Raw genomic sequence first — 15,775 nt, 5'->3', positions numbered from 1 at the left:
GAAGATTTCAAATCTTCCAAATTGTAAAGTTTTTCTTTACCAAGCTTGTGATCAAGCCACGACCATAAATTCTCTATTGGATTCAAGTCTGGACTATTGGCAGGCCATGGAAGCACTTGAATTTTATTAGAACTGAACCAATCGCTTACAACATGCGCTTTATGACACGACGCATTATCTTGCTGGAAAATAAATCCATCTTGCAACTGCCATAAATCAATGCTAGGAATAAGCGAGTTTTCCAAAATTTCGATGTACCTTTCTTTGTTGAGTCTACCATCGAATAAATGAAAAACGGCAACTCCACAGGCTCTCATACAGGCCCAAATGCTTATTGAACCACTGCCTTGTTTTGTTCGTTTCAAAATGCATGGTTCATTGAACCGTTCGCTTGGAAGTCTACGCAACATTACGCGACCTTTTCTGTTGTCTACCTCAACGTTCATTTCATCACTAAAGACCACTGATCTATTGACCAATTTTTATGTAGTTTGCACCACTCTTTCCTGGCAAATTTTTGTTTTTTATTTAAGCGTGGTTTTTTTTTTTTTTTATTTGAGCGTGGTTTTTGTGTTTTTTATTTAAGCGTGGTTTTTGTGTTTTTTATTTAAGCGTGGTTTTTTTGCACGTCATAAATAATTTAAATTGTGGAGGACCCTTCGCACAGTTCTAGGGCTTGCTTTCAAAACATTTGACAGTGTCCATTTCGTAGACAAGTCTGTAGATGATGCTTGTCTGTTTTCTTTCATTAATTTCACTAACGAGCGAACATCACGGTCATTTGAAATTTTATTGCGTCCAGTCCTATGACGATCATTAATTGACCGGGTCTCTTTGTATCGTTGAATTATGTTAATAATGCAAGAGTGAGACCTTCCGAGCTTTTCTGCTATTTGCCTGATGCTATAGCCTTCTTCTTTTAATACAAGAGCCGCGTATCTGTCTTTTTCTTCGATCTTTGCACGCATTTTTGCAATATTTTTATATCCTTATTGCAATTCAAAAAATAAATGTTTATTTGATATCGAGACTCAGGTTTCGACATTTAATTTTATGGCCAACGTAATAAGCAATTAAGACAGTTAAAAAAAAAAATGGATTATTACTTTTTAATAAGTGTAAATTAAAGATTTGAAAGGGGTCGTTAAATTTTGTCCAATTTATTTAAAGAAGATTTATAAGTACTCATCAGTTTTTTAATAAGTTAAACGCTATTTAATTAGAATTAGATTTAAAAAACTATACCACTTTAATCGGTACGTTTTAATTAACAAGATGTTTAAAAAAAAAATTTAATATGTCAATTAGAATCTTCTTAATTTTAATTTAAAGATTAAGAAACCAACTAAAACATGAGTGGTCTTTAATTTTTGGCCACAGCTGTAGTATATAACTAATTTATGTGGATGTATTAATATAAAAATGAAATAATCTATTATTTTTAAAAAACATACATATCAGCATTATAGCTGGATTTGTTAAAATAATATAGATAAAGTTGGTTAAATATTTAAAAAATAATAATATTACCATAAAAAACATGGGTCTTAATCTGAAACTTAATAAAATCAACATAATAACATTTCCATTTAGAAACCTATGATTCGATATTTGAATCAAAAGGAACTACTGGATTGATTTGTTTTTGTTTTTGCTTTGTTTATAACGGGGTTTTCTTTTCATATTTGTATTATACTTGATAACGAAGGTACATATCAATTTAAAATCAATTTAAAAATAGAGTGTTTCATCCATTCTATTCATCCTACATCGTAAAGGTATGGGCAACCATTACCTTTACGAGTATCTTTTTGAGGTTCCCAAAAAGTTTTTTCAATTTTGTTTTATCAGGTAGAGTTTTTATCAGGTTAAATTGTCAGAAACTTCCTGAATGTGGGGTAGATAATTCAAGACCAGAAGTAATAGAGAAAGAAAGAAATCTTTTTGTATATAGGTAGAACCGAGTATTTAAAGTTTTTACTTTTTCATGTCAGTTAGTGAATTTGATTTCATTTTATGTGAGTCCACATAGGCCTTATTAGATTGCTGAGTGATTTTCCCTACTGATTTAAGGCATATGCGGTAAGGTTGTTTGACTGCTATCATGAAAAGAACAGTGAGAAGAAGAATAAAGTTCAAGAAAAAAAGAAAAAAATCTAAATCAGCTGCAGCAGAACGAAAGAAATCAAGAAATTATATTTATAATAAGTATATATAACTATGTTATCTATGAATGTAAACAATATTTTAGTTTAATTGAATAATATAGTTTTCATATATGATCTTTCTTTTTTTACTAACTTTTTATTTTTAAATGTGTTTTGTTTTCAAGTGAAACTTAAGTTTCCTTTTTTGATTTTTTTTTGTTTTCTTTTTTTATATCTCTGCGCCCATTAAAAGAACATGTCTGCAATTTCAGTCTAAATTTCCTTTTGAAAAGGCCGAACTTCAAAAAAAAAATTTTATAAAAAGCAAAGTTTTGTCTCTTAAAATAGTCAGACTTTTTGTAAATGTAGCCTACAGCCACACTAAACTCTGGATAACGTTTCAGTCGGATCGGTTAACTGATTAAGGATTTACGGCAGCCCTCTCACTACAGTCATTTACTACTTCAAGATTATTCACAAATTGTTTGAATTCTAGGTAATAGTCATTTAGATTCCATGTCTCAGAAGGAGTCTTAAGCCACTGTACTTCAGCATTTGAATGGTTTAAGATAAGAAAAATTAACCAACTCTGGTCAGTTATAAGCGGGGTCAAACTTGGGGAGTATCATCATCAAACTTTAGGGAGTTCAGTATATTAAATTAACTTGATGTCGCCCTATGGCATAAGTTGCTGGTTTTAGGGTTGAGTACAATTTCTCGGCAATGTCACTCCGTTCTTTTACATTTTTGTCAATAAGAGACATATCTAGAATATTTGGGTCTATGTACCAGGTGTGTCTCTTTAGAGGCTCTATAACAGGTTTTGTCCGGACAGGATTGATTTTTGAGATTCTTTACTTTGGGATTCAAGTTTCTTAAATATAGGTAGTATTGCAAAACCTCTATGCCAGTAGGAAGTTTATAACATAAAGGATTTTATCTAACCCTCTTTACTAGAAATACTTCAGCCTTATTTCAAATAAGCTTCAACTTCTTTTTTGGTGGCATTTTACTATTCAGTAACTTTTTTTAAGTTAATTAGTTGCTGAAAAGATAAATGATAACCAAAATATGAAATAAGTTAAAAACCAAATTGCATACAAAAGGTGAAATATAATTGTTCACAAAATGAAAAAATTGTATGTGTATTTAAAATTTAACAGAAAATACATTCAAATGGCACATTGGACAAAGATGCACTTCTTGCAAAAGCTAAAGATAGAGCTTGATGATTTCAGCAATTCTTTTATTTTTCTCTTTTACTTCGCTCTCCAAGGACCTACTCCTACTATTTATGGAGCCTTCCAGAACCAAGATTGCTGTTTTTATCGGTCATGAGATTTCCTTGAAACCAATGATATTCTCTTTCTATAAATGTGTCATAATTTCTAACACATAGTTTTAGTTTTTTCTTCACTTTTGAAACGAATATAGCTAAAGTAATCTTTACTCTAAGTTTTTTACGTTAATTTCTTCAGTAATTTTTATTTTCTTAACTAAATCTTTCCATAATGGTAATTTACTTTCTCCTAATTGACGTTTATTTGGGATAAGATCGAATTTTTATTTGGTCTCATGGCCTACTACAATTATACGGCCGGATTTGTTGTTTTTTATGGAGAGAAATAAGGCCAGTTTTAAAAAAACGTTATTGGATTTTTCACAGAAATTGCTCGAATAATAAAAAAGAAATTAATGGAGATAAAAAAATAGTAAATAATTGTTTAAAAATATTTTTTATATAAAGTAACTTTCATAAAGTTACAAAAAAAATTTTAAAATGTAAATAACAACAACAAATGGATTAATTAAAACGTTTTCTTTTGGTTCTTTTGGATTTAAAACCAACAATTTTATCTTTTCTTTTTCTACCATTGATAAACATTTGCTTGTAGTTGAAGTATATGTTTATAATTATATTGTTAATAAATATTAGAGGATTCCTAAAATGCTGAGGATGAAGATCTTTTCTCCTCCATAATTTAGGAACTTTCTGGCTGCACATCTGATATTATCAGCATTTAAAAATAATAATTTTCATAATCAATCCCGTAATGTAGGTTGCTACCTTTTTGCTGTTGTTGTCTAAATCTATCTCTTGAAAATCATTTTCAAAATTGATTTCACATAAAGGATTTTAACAGGACTCTGGTTTAAAATTCAACTTAAGTAATCTTCTTTTCACAGTGGGCCTGAGCATGCTCAAAAAAAAATTTTTGTACCCAATTTTTTCACATAGTAGGTCTTAAAGGTGTTACTTTTCTCAACTCAAACCTGTTAAAATTAAAATGTTTGAACGGGGGTTTTTGAAAAAAAAAGTATTTTCCTTTTTTAAGAATTTCTCAGTAAAAAGCACAAAAAATAACATGAATTGCTATCTATGCTGTCTTTAATATTTCATAAATGCTTAGATATAATAGAAGAATTTAAATATCAATAATAAAAAACATTAATTTATAATTAAAGCTAGTAATTCTATAACAGTATTGTTCATATATTGATAATAAATAAAAAATCTCAAAATATGAAATGTCATTAGTGAATATTTGTGCATAATATTACAGATATATAACAATGTTTTGTACATTACATCAAGTCTGCAGAGCTATTGAATATTTAAAAAAAACTATACATCTTATTTATGTTTTTATTAAGTTTATTCATTTAAAAAGCTTCGATATCCACAACACAAAATAGACTTATTGAGTACTTATTAAAAATAATTTACATAAATAACTCTAATATATACTTTAAAAGTGCGCAATATTGTATGCTGCAACAGCATTCTTTAATGTTTTGGAATAATTTGGATGATACTGCCCGATTTTTCTTTGGTTCCAAAATTGCTTGAAATCCTGGTGTACTGCTTCCAACGCCTGCTCCGTCCAATAACCAAGGCCTAAATATTTTTTTATATAATATAATTTAAAGATTTTTTAAATTTGTGTAAATATAAAATAAAGTTTTCGCAAAAATATAGCCCATATTTAACTAAATATTCAATATTATCTAATAGATATTTCCTGTAAAAAAACACTTACCAAATGTGCCTTCTTTAAGGTCAATAAACTCTACAATATGTTGCTCAACAATATGAACTTTAACTGTTACACTGGCTCCTAAGATTCTGTAGTCATCTGAGAATTTTTTGATGTAATTTTTGTAAGTTTTACACATTGTTTTCCCAAAACATCCTTCTATAACCTTTTTGAAAGATATTAGCGCCTTTATATATTTGGCCCCAGGAATACCAAGACCATGTGTACAAAAAAATCTATTTAAAATATCAACTTTTTTTAAAATTATATTCGAAGCAATTCCTTCAAGTCTGTGTTGTCCTTGATACGATACTCTGCCAAGATTAATGGACTTAAGATAGACTGACATGAAGTTAAAACCATCTTCTTTGTTCTTAAACATATTTTTTTCAATTTCGGAAATAATTTTGTCAACAATACCAAGTAGAATATGTAGTCCAGGAATGTTTATTATCTCAACAATTTTTTTCTCAGGATCTCCTGTAACAAGAGGAGGATGAATGCTATTTTGAAATTTTTTGGCCTGACTAAGTTTAGAACCATTTTCTAACCATTTTTGGTGCCATTGATGCAAAGAACTGATTGTGTTTGCCTTAGCTTTAGGCAACAAAGGTATCTCAGTTTCGCAGAATGGACACAGGTGTTTAGAAGATGCACATTGCTTTCCAACCATTTGTAGTTGAACTTTAATATCTTCTGACAATGAGTAGTCTAAAGATCCTATATTAAGCTTTTCAATAAGCATTCTTAAGTTTACATAATCCATGTGAGGTACAATTGCTAGAATAAGGGTTTTAAAAACACTGGAATCTTTAAATTCTTTTTTTTCATAGCCTTCTGAATATTTTATTCTCTTTTGAGGAGTTTCCTGATCTCTTTCATCAGGCTTGTATGTTATAGAGGCAGTACACTTTAAAAAGCCTTGTCCACCATCTATTCCCACTTTAATATCAATCTCATTTGGTAGTAGTTTCCTGTGGTTCATTACCATAGATATCAGTTTCTCTACATCATTGCAAATTACCCCAGGAACCTCTCGTTCAATAAACTATAAAATTATTGTTTGATTAAATCAATAAAATTAATAATCAATGTATAACCATTCATAAAACATTAGACTACCTCATGTGAATTTCCAACTTTATCTTTTGTGAAAACATTTAAAAGTTCAGAACTGAATAAAAGAACTAGTAATGAGTTTTCTGTAACTCTTGCAGCTCTGTAGTTGCTTGCAACAGAATTTCTATCTCCGGTTTCGTACATAAGAAACTTAGCAATCTCTAACATTTTGTTGTCGCTAAAAATAATTTTTGAGTTATTTGATTTGCTATAACTTTAAATATAATTTATAGGTTTATAAATCATAAAATAAAAACTATATATTAAATTCTTGCCTAACATGAATTTTATTTTGCAGCATTTTCAATTTTTCTAAACCAAAGTGTGGCTTCTTAATTTCAGTATTGGTAAAATAAACCAGACATTTATTCCGGCCATAAGTTTTTAGCTTGATTTTATTGTCACTTTTACCAGCCATATGTTTTAGAGTAGAGGATACAACTCTTTCTAAAAAAAATTTTACAAAATATATGACAATATTTTAGTTTTCTATTAAAATAAATTAAAAATTGTTTTCTTTTTAATTAATATATATAATAAAAATAATAAAATTATAATTAATATTATTATGAAATTATTACACCTTTAGTTTTAGGTGAAGCAGCCTGTAATAAATTGGACAAATTTTTCTTTCTCTGTGTTTTATTGCATGGATGACGCAAACCTTTTCCTGTTTCTTTAAAGCAGAACATACAGATCGGCCTGACTTTCTGGTGGTCTCTTTCCAAATTTATTTCTAGTTCTTTATTAACTTGCATGAAACTTGGCACTAAGTGAGTCTTATTTTCTTTACTATTAATAGTTTCGCGACCTTTTTTACATATAAAGCATTGGCATCTGGTTCCTCTCATAACTCTTGTGTTCAAGCGTAAAGATAAATCTTTATAACTACTATACTGTGTTTTACTAGGTTACAGTAATGTATAAGTTATCTGAGATTAAATACATTAATTTTTTAAACTTTTATATTACTTACTTTCGTATTTTGGTAGAAAACTAAATGGTTTGTATCTGGGATCTTTTTCCTCTAGTCCAATGAGTTTTCTTCTGCATGAAGGACATAATTTTTTAGGCAGATTATTATTTCCAAAGTTATATTCTTTCCAGCAATTATTTTTTATGATACTTTCATAATCTATACTCATTTTACAATACTCTCTTGGTTTGATAAGCCTAAATTGTGGGCTTCCTTTCTTTTCTTTAGAAAGACACAGAAGACACACTAGTTTTATGAAATCATTGTGTTCTTTTGGTTTCATTTTTTAAAATATTATTTTGTTTGTTTTCTATTAAAAAGTAATAAATAAATTTAAAAATAATGACATAAAACTAGATGAAAGTTTACTTGGTTTGTTAGATTACATAACTTTATATAAATGTTGGTATAGACAGTATGATGTATAGAACAGTTATAGTAATAAGTGTATTAACTATTTTTAATGATACTTAGGTCGTTAGGAAAGTTCGTAGAACTCCCCTATAAAAAAAAAAAAAAGAGTTTTTTTTAATTTTATTTTATCAAATGTTCAAAATAATGTCCATCGTTATCTATACAAAGTTGCATCTTTTCAAACCATTTGTCAAACGTTTTTTTATACTCTTCTTTGAGTATACTTTGAAGTAGCTTCGTTATGCGAGATTTTTGACAATCGACGTCAGTATCGCCATCAAGATTTTTTTTTATCAAGTTGAATAGCCAATAATCAGATGGAGCTAAGTCTGGTGAGTATGGTGGGTGGCAAATTATTGTAATTCCAACTTGGTTTAGACAATTTGTGACGGTTTCAGTCACATGGGGTCCAGCGTTATCATGGAGAAATTTTAAATTTTAAGTGCCTATTTTAGGTCTTTGCTTATTTATTTCGCATATAAGAGGTTTCAAGCAATTTTTTATATAATATTTGCTAGTAATGGTGTCTCCCTTTTCAACATAACCCAAATGAACAACACCTGTTGTTTTGAAGAAGATGTAGAACATATTTTTCGGCTGAAACCTGTCGCATCTTACTATAGTTCTTGGACTTTCACCTTCACCGACCCAACTAGCGTTAGCCGACTTGTGTCCAACTTGTCTCAAATAAAACCACGACTAATCCCCTGTAATAATATCACATAGTCTCCATGGGCCGTTTCTGAAAAGGACTAAATTTTCCTTACATGCTTCAACTCTATTCTTGCGATTTTGATCGATTAACTCGGGGGTATCCAACGTGATGTAAGTTTTCTTTTTTTAAGTGCGTTGTGAATGATTTCGTTGATTGTAAAACGACTAATCGATGTCATGGCTTCAATTATATTATGTGTTGCATGCGGATTTTCTTCAATAATGGTTTGCACACGTTCAATATTCTCAGCTGCATACGTGGTTTGAGGGTGCCCTGAGCGAGGATCATCTTCGAGACTCTCTCTACCAATTTTTTAAATAAAGTAGCCCACTTAGCAACTGTACTATATTTTGGAGCTTGGTCACCATGAACTAAAACCAACTCATCGGTTATGGCTTGTGCTGAAACTCCAAGTAGAGCACGGGTTTATATATGCTCGATATTCAAATTTTTCCATTTTTAAATTTTTTCTTTTAAGAGTATGTAATAAAATTTAAATAACTTTTTTAATGAACATTCAAAATATTTCAACAAGTACTTAAAATGTTCATAATTAAACACAGTTTAAAATGATATATAAATATTTAATTATTTCCTGTCTCATAGTATCTTTATTGATGAAGTTCTACGAACTTTCCTAACGACCTAAGTATCATAATAATATTCTTACTGCAATGTATAGTACCAATAAAATACTATATATATGTTGTATAAAGTACTACTGTGATCAAAAAGTAAGGTGAATTTTTAATTTAAACTTCCCGCCTTATTCGAATCGTCCAATCTTTTTTATTTTTAAGTTGGTAGGAATGTCATTAACATTTGCGCCAAATTACATGTCAAACTCATAATTATTTTTTTTTGTTTACCCTTGTTTCTGAAGTACCAAATGTGCATTCGGCGATTTTCACGATGTATAATTTTGTTGAGCAAAGAAGTGCTATTAAATTTTGTTCGCGGAATGATATTTCTGCTGCTGAAACGTATCGAATGTTGCAAAAGGCCTTCGGTGAAGAGACTATGTCTCAAAAAAATGTTTACAAGTGGTACAAAGACTTCAAAGAAGGCGGAGAACGTGTTGATGACTTGGAACGCTCCGGACGACCATCGACTTCGATTGATGATCGCCACATCAACAAACTCAAAGAATTGGTGCTTGCAAATCGTCGGTTAACCATTCGAGACCTTGTTGACATGGTTGGAATATCATTTGGGTCGGTGCAAGCGATTTTGAAGGATCATTTGGGCCTCAGAAGATTTCTCAATTTCTTTGAAAAAGAGCGTCGCGTTAAAACGTGTGAAGCAATGCTTTCTGACTATCAAGACGTCTACAAACAAATTATTACTGGCGATGAGACTTGGGTCTACGCATACGACCCTGAAACAACCGACCAATCGAGTGAATACCGTGAAAAAGGCGAGCCGAGACCGAAGCAACCACGTCAAAGTCGCTCAAAAATCAAGGTCATGTTGACTGTTTTCTTTGATTATTGTGGTGTCGTGCACTACGAATTCCTTCCAACTGGCCAAACTGTCAACAAGAAATATTATTTAAGCGTTATGCGACGTTTGCGTGAAGCTATTCGCAAAAAGAGACCGGAATTATGGGCCAATAACTCTTGGATTTTGCACCACGATAATGCGCCTTTGCACACAGCACTGGTTCTTCGTGAGTTTTTCGCCAAAAACTCTACCCATGTTGCTCCACAACCACCGTATTCGCCCGACTTAGCACCGTGTGACTTCTGGCTGTTCCCAAAGCTCAAGAGACCACTCCGGGGAAATCGTTTTGAGTCCATTGAAGAGATCCAACGTGAATCGGCACGCGCATTGAAGGCTATCCCTACCGAGGACTTTTCGGCATGCTTCGAAGACTGGAAAAAACGTTGGCAAAAGTGCATTGGGGCCGGGGGGGGGGATTATTTTGAGGGGGACGATACAGATTTGGAAGAATAAATAAAGATTTTTCATTTTATAAAAAAATTCACCTTACTTTTTGATCACAGTAGTATATAAAGTAAGCATTCCTTGTATTTGAAATGAATGTTTACTTTTATATAAGGTATATAAATTTGTTTTTTTTGTTGTTGTTGTTTTTTTTATAAAAAAATTCATAAAAAGGAAAATACTTTTTTTTTCAAAAACCCCCGTTCAAACATTTTAATTTTAACAGATTTGAGTTGAGAAAAGTAACACCTTTCAGACCTACTATGTGAAAAAATTGGGTACAAAAATTTTTTTTTGAGCATGCTCAGGCCCACTGTGTTTTATTAGAGATTTAATTTGAAGTATCTTCTCTGAAGACTAACATAAACCAACAAGAAAACGAACTCCACTCCTTTATCTATATTTTGAAAATCTAAATTCTGGAGGGTCACTTTGAAAACGACTTGTTAAAATGTAAGTATAACCTTCATTAAGTAATTGTCTCACAAATTAGCAGAACTTTTTAATGTTTTTATCACAGCGCTTGCTGTTCGCTTTCTGAGAGTAAATCTTCCACATGCTTTAACTGCATTATTTGCCATTCATTAATACACATTGAAAAACAACGTAAGAAAACAGGTTTTTTACCTTCCGCCACATTTGCATAACCAATAAAATTATTTGAATAATTTGGCTTTGAATTGGATATTAACCACCAGCTATTATTAAGGTGCAAAAATTCAGCGGCAGATAAATCTTGCGGAAAATAACTTTTAATGGAAGCTTGACGTAGTTTCATGAAAGAGATTCAAAGCAAGAGGAGCACTTTACTTAAGATTTCTTGGATGTAAAGTTTGAAATGTGAGTTTAGTTTTAGTCCCTTACGTAAATTACCACTAATTTTTTCATCCCTTTTCGTAACATTTATGTAGAATATGCTAAGATATTTTACCAGCACTAAATTAAATAGGATCAATGAGTCCATAGAAATGGAAGCAGGGAATATGAATCGCTTAGAATTGAGAAGATTATTTTGAACTGTTTTTAAGAGATGAACACTATCATACATTATGTAAATTTTTGTTGTTTTTTCGTATACAATAAAATGATCTTTTTCAGCTTTACCAGTTCCAAAGCATTTGTTTTGTTATAATAAACTACTTCTAAAAAATGGCGGAAAACAAGGTTTTTATGGATTCAAGGACATATTCATTTCTTCAATAACTCCTTATACCAAAGTTGACCGCAGCAATCCCTATATATTCTAAAAGTATTTTAAAAGTAATGTTAATTAATTGAAAAAAATATATCTCCTTGGAACTCGGTGGAACGTTTTTTAGCTGATATTTAAACCAAAAACGGCTACGACGACGACGACTTACAAAATCATTACTTTTACGTTTTTGTCACAGTTGGCGTTTCGATTTCATAAAGTCGGTAATAGATTTCTATATTTTATTTTGCTTTAGAAAATTCTTTTAATTTGAATAAAGTAATCCGATTTTTTTTTTTTTTTTTTTAATGTATTTTAATTAAACAAAGTTAAAAGATTATCTTAGAAGTAAATATAGATTTTTATTGAGATTAAAAAGTCTTCATTTTAACTAAATAAAAATCTCTCATTTTTCAGATTTCTTTGAAAATGATATTCAAGTTTTTAACTTCTTTTAACCATAAAACATAAAATATGAGTTTTATGAAAAAAATGTTTTTACTTTTTAAATAAATAATCATTGAAATTTAACATTATTAAAAAAGGGCACAATATTTACAAAAAAAAGTTGTGAGGGGTTTGTTACCATTTTCGTCTTGTTTTCAATTATTATGCGCTGTAAGAGCACCTATTGACAGCTAACCAAGCTGAACTGGAACATTTCCGTAAAGTCTTACGCAACCCGGTAGATATAATCATGTCTGAAGATAAGTTTGAGACCACTCTCGTATTTCCTTGAAATACCGAAGTGCCGGGCACAATTAGTGCAATCTTAAGCTGTGTCTCTATCCTACTTTACGAAATAGAAACGCCAACTGCGACGAGAACGTAAAAGTTATGATTTTATAAGTCGTTGTCATCGATCAAATCGTATATATCTTTTACCAAAAGATATATACGATTTGATCGATCTCCTTCACATTCCCGTGAAAATAACGTGTTACAATGGCGTCACCATTTCAGCTGACGAAGTCTTTTATATTTTTATAAAACTTTTTGCTTACCCTTGCAGGTATTAAGATATGATACCGCGACTTGGAAGACCTGTACCGCAATTGTGTACGACTTCAAATCATGTCATGAATTTACTATTTATACAATCGGGGCATATACTGACCAACTTAGATCAGGGGTGTTTAGATACTCAGCACCTAAAAATGTATCATGCAAAAGGAGCTCCTCTTAAGAACTGCTGGGATTTTATATACAGAACTTTAAGAGCAATAAGTCGTCCTAGAGAGTACCAAAGAACAGTTCATAACGGACATAAAAGATGTCATGGAAAAAAGTTCCAATCACTAGTTGCACTCAATGGCTTAATTACAAATCTATATGGTCCTGTGGAAGGGAAAAGACATGATAGTGGTATGCTCACCGATTCAAATTTACTAAATAATTTAGCACTTCATTCTTTTAATAGTAATAGAGAACCTTTGTGTGTTTACAGAGATCCTGCATACTCCCATAGAGTTCATTTACAATGTGGATATAAATGAGCTAACATATCCTCTGAGCAGCTTATTTGGAACAAAAGTGTGAATAAAGTTCGTGTTGCTGTTGAGTGGATTATTGGAGATATTGCTAACTATTTTAAATTTTTAGATTTTAAAAAGAATCTTAAAGATGGCTAAGATGCTTGCTGTTGCATCATAGCCTGCATCATGTTATTTTGCTGAAAAATATTTTTTTAAATTTTGATTTATTGATTAAATTCACACACGCTACATACATAAGACAACATACATTTAGCACTACTCATAAAGAGAGAGAGAGAAAAAAAAAGATAACACATAATAAAATTAAAACTATAGTGCATAAAGTAGCATTTCTGCAACATACAAAATTAATATCATAACTTACTATAATATTAAATTTATAACAACAGTTTTAAAAATAAAGACCAACCTTTAGAAAAACGAAAACAAATTTATTTGTTCATAAAAGAACGCATTATCTACTTCAAAAATCACTTGAAAATTGAAAAAAAAAAGTCAGCTCAGAAAAATGTAATATGACGAACTAAAATCTCTCTTGCGCAGTGATTTAGAAAATATTGGCCAAAATATGTATGCGCACAATTTAGTATATCCACATATCAATACGGCAACACCATGCATTACTTATAAACAAATTTTAAAGTCGCTTTATAAGTAATAAAAAAGTATGTTGCATTTCTGCAACACTATGCATTTAAGGGTTAATCGAAAATATGAAATGATAATGATACTTACTTTTGGTTCTTCTCGTTTCACTTTACAAATAATCAATATATTACAAATGATCAATATATAAATATTTACAAATACTTTTAATATGTATAAATATATATGATATTTTGTAATTAGGTAACTTGCAAATATTTTTTACCACCTTTGGCCTTATGGCGCCTGTCTTGATTAGAACTATTCTCAATTTAAATATTTTTTTTTTTTTTTATCTTCTTCTTCTTTACTTCTTTTTCCTTACCTCTTCTTTCAAAATCTCTTTTCTGTAAATCCCTTTTTAAAAATATTCCGAAAATTCTCCTACCAGTCCTCCAAGAAATCTTCTACCATCCTTTCATAAGACTATTTTATTTACATTTATTTTCGCAGATGTTTCTGAAATCTGTTGTTGGTCTAGTATAAACAAACAATGTATTTCAATAAATTATAATAAAGTATCAAAAAATAATGAAAATTATCAAAAAATTATATCAAATTTCAAAAGAGGTCAATCATAAATAAGTTAAATTCAAAAGATAGCTGACTATTTTCTATAGACGCAGTTCACATTTTCTAACAAAACTATCAAAAATAAGGTTTTTATCACATTTTTAGTACTCGATTGGACTTCCTTTGCGCTCAATTACTTGATAAATTCGTTTTGGCATACTTCCCACCAAGTTTTCCAGCACTTTTGGCTCCATATCCTCCCAGCATTCTGATACCGCTACTTTTAGCTCTGCCACAAAGTTATATTGCTTCTGGTCAGCATAGATACGTCTTACAATGATTCCCCAGATGTTTTCAACAGGATTCAAATCTGGACTGCGAGCAGGCCACCACATTTGCACAATTTTTTTAGCTTCAAACCATGCTTTAGTCTCGTTATTAGTCTGAATGCTGGCCTTGTCTTGTTGAAAAACAAACTTTTTGCGTCGATATTTGTTTTTAAACGGAATCACACATAATTTTAGCACATCAATGTATTCAGAACTTTTCATTTTGCAAGATGTAAATGCTAAATTTAACTTTCCTGTTGCACAAAACCCAAGCCAAACCATCAAAGATCCACCACCGAAATTCCTTGTCGAAAAATATTTGGGTTCTCTCCTTAAATCACGCCAGTAGCCACTAAAACCATCAGGCCCGTCAAGATTAAACTTTTTCTCGTTCGAAAAAATCATCTGGTATTGAAAACAAAAGTATTCAGCTATTTAGACGTCTTACGTATTCATGAGAATTTAATTCAAAATTTCTTTGTTGTTCCCAATCGCGAGCCATGTTTTCACGGGCAAATTCCATTCGTTTCTGTTTGTGAAAGGGCTTCAAAATTTGGTGCTTTATTCATTTTGATTGTACAATATGTTGGCTGTCTTTAAGAACTTTTCTAATCGTCTCCTTGCAAACATTTAAACCCAAATCTGACTTAGTTGTTTTCAAACATTTCGATGAATTTGATGCGAGTCGAACAATTCTGCATTTTTCAAGGCCTGAAACCTTAGATTTCTTTGGTTTCCTCTTGATTGTTGCATAATCTGTTGGATTTTTCAAGATATTACGGATAATGTGATCTGATCTCTTCAATCTTCTAGCAATTTCTCGTTTTGGAACTTTTTCTCAATGATAAGCCATTATTTGATCTTTTTCAATATCGGTAAGGACCTTTCCTTTCGGCATTTGGTTAAGTTCAACTTAATTTCGACTCACAAAATAAAAAATACTACAGAGTATAAGAAATTTGCGACAAAACTCGTAAAAGCTTAAGTGCGTCTATAGAAAATTGCCACCATAATTAAAATTTTATTATTTTAATACAATCAAGACAATTAATAATCAGATGCATAATGGATCATTGTTTTCTTACCTATACTTATTCAAAAGTACCGTTAGAACAATTTTATTACCACTGTAACAATGTAAATCCGCTAAATTCTACATGCGTCTATAGAAAATGGTCGCAGTGTATATGAGTCCCACAGATATTTTGGCTGTCTTGAGCTGTCTTCATTTGAGTTGAGTAAAA

At 30.8% G+C, this 15,775-nt stretch overlaps 1 protein-coding gene and 1 pseudogene across 2 annotated transcripts; both read right to left on the bottom strand.

Moving 5' to 3' along the window:
* Positions 1 to 629: 629 nt before the first annotated feature.
* On the bottom strand, positions 630 to 968 carry LOC149888044 (uncharacterized). Its single transcript, XM_090088990.1, has one exon. It carries the CDS (start codon positions 966 to 968, stop codon positions 630 to 632), a length of 339 nt encoding a protein of 112 aa, XP_089945116.1.
* A 4,457-nt stretch (positions 969 to 5,425) lies between these two features.
* Positions 5,426 to 6,438, bottom strand: LOC149888043 (uncharacterized; annotated as a pseudogene). The gene is made up of 2 exons (XR_016452390.1): positions 6,308 to 6,438; positions 5,426 to 6,233 (listed from the first exon to the last, which is right to left on the bottom strand). The product of XR_016452390.1 is annotated as an uncharacterized LOC149888043 (transcript).
* Positions 6,439 to 15,775: the final 9,337 nt, after the last annotated feature.

This window comes from Hydra viridissima, unplaced genomic scaffold, assembly GCF_058129835.1.
Source record: "Hydra viridissima isolate aposymbiotic clone 2 unplaced genomic scaffold, HvirCarnegie_v1 scaffold_5, whole genome shotgun sequence".
In the NCBI taxonomy this organism is placed as follows: Eukaryota; Metazoa; Cnidaria; class Hydrozoa; order Anthoathecata; family Hydridae; genus Hydra; species Hydra viridissima.
Note: the sequence above shows the minus strand (reverse complement) of the source record. Positions and strands in the feature narration are given on the sequence as shown.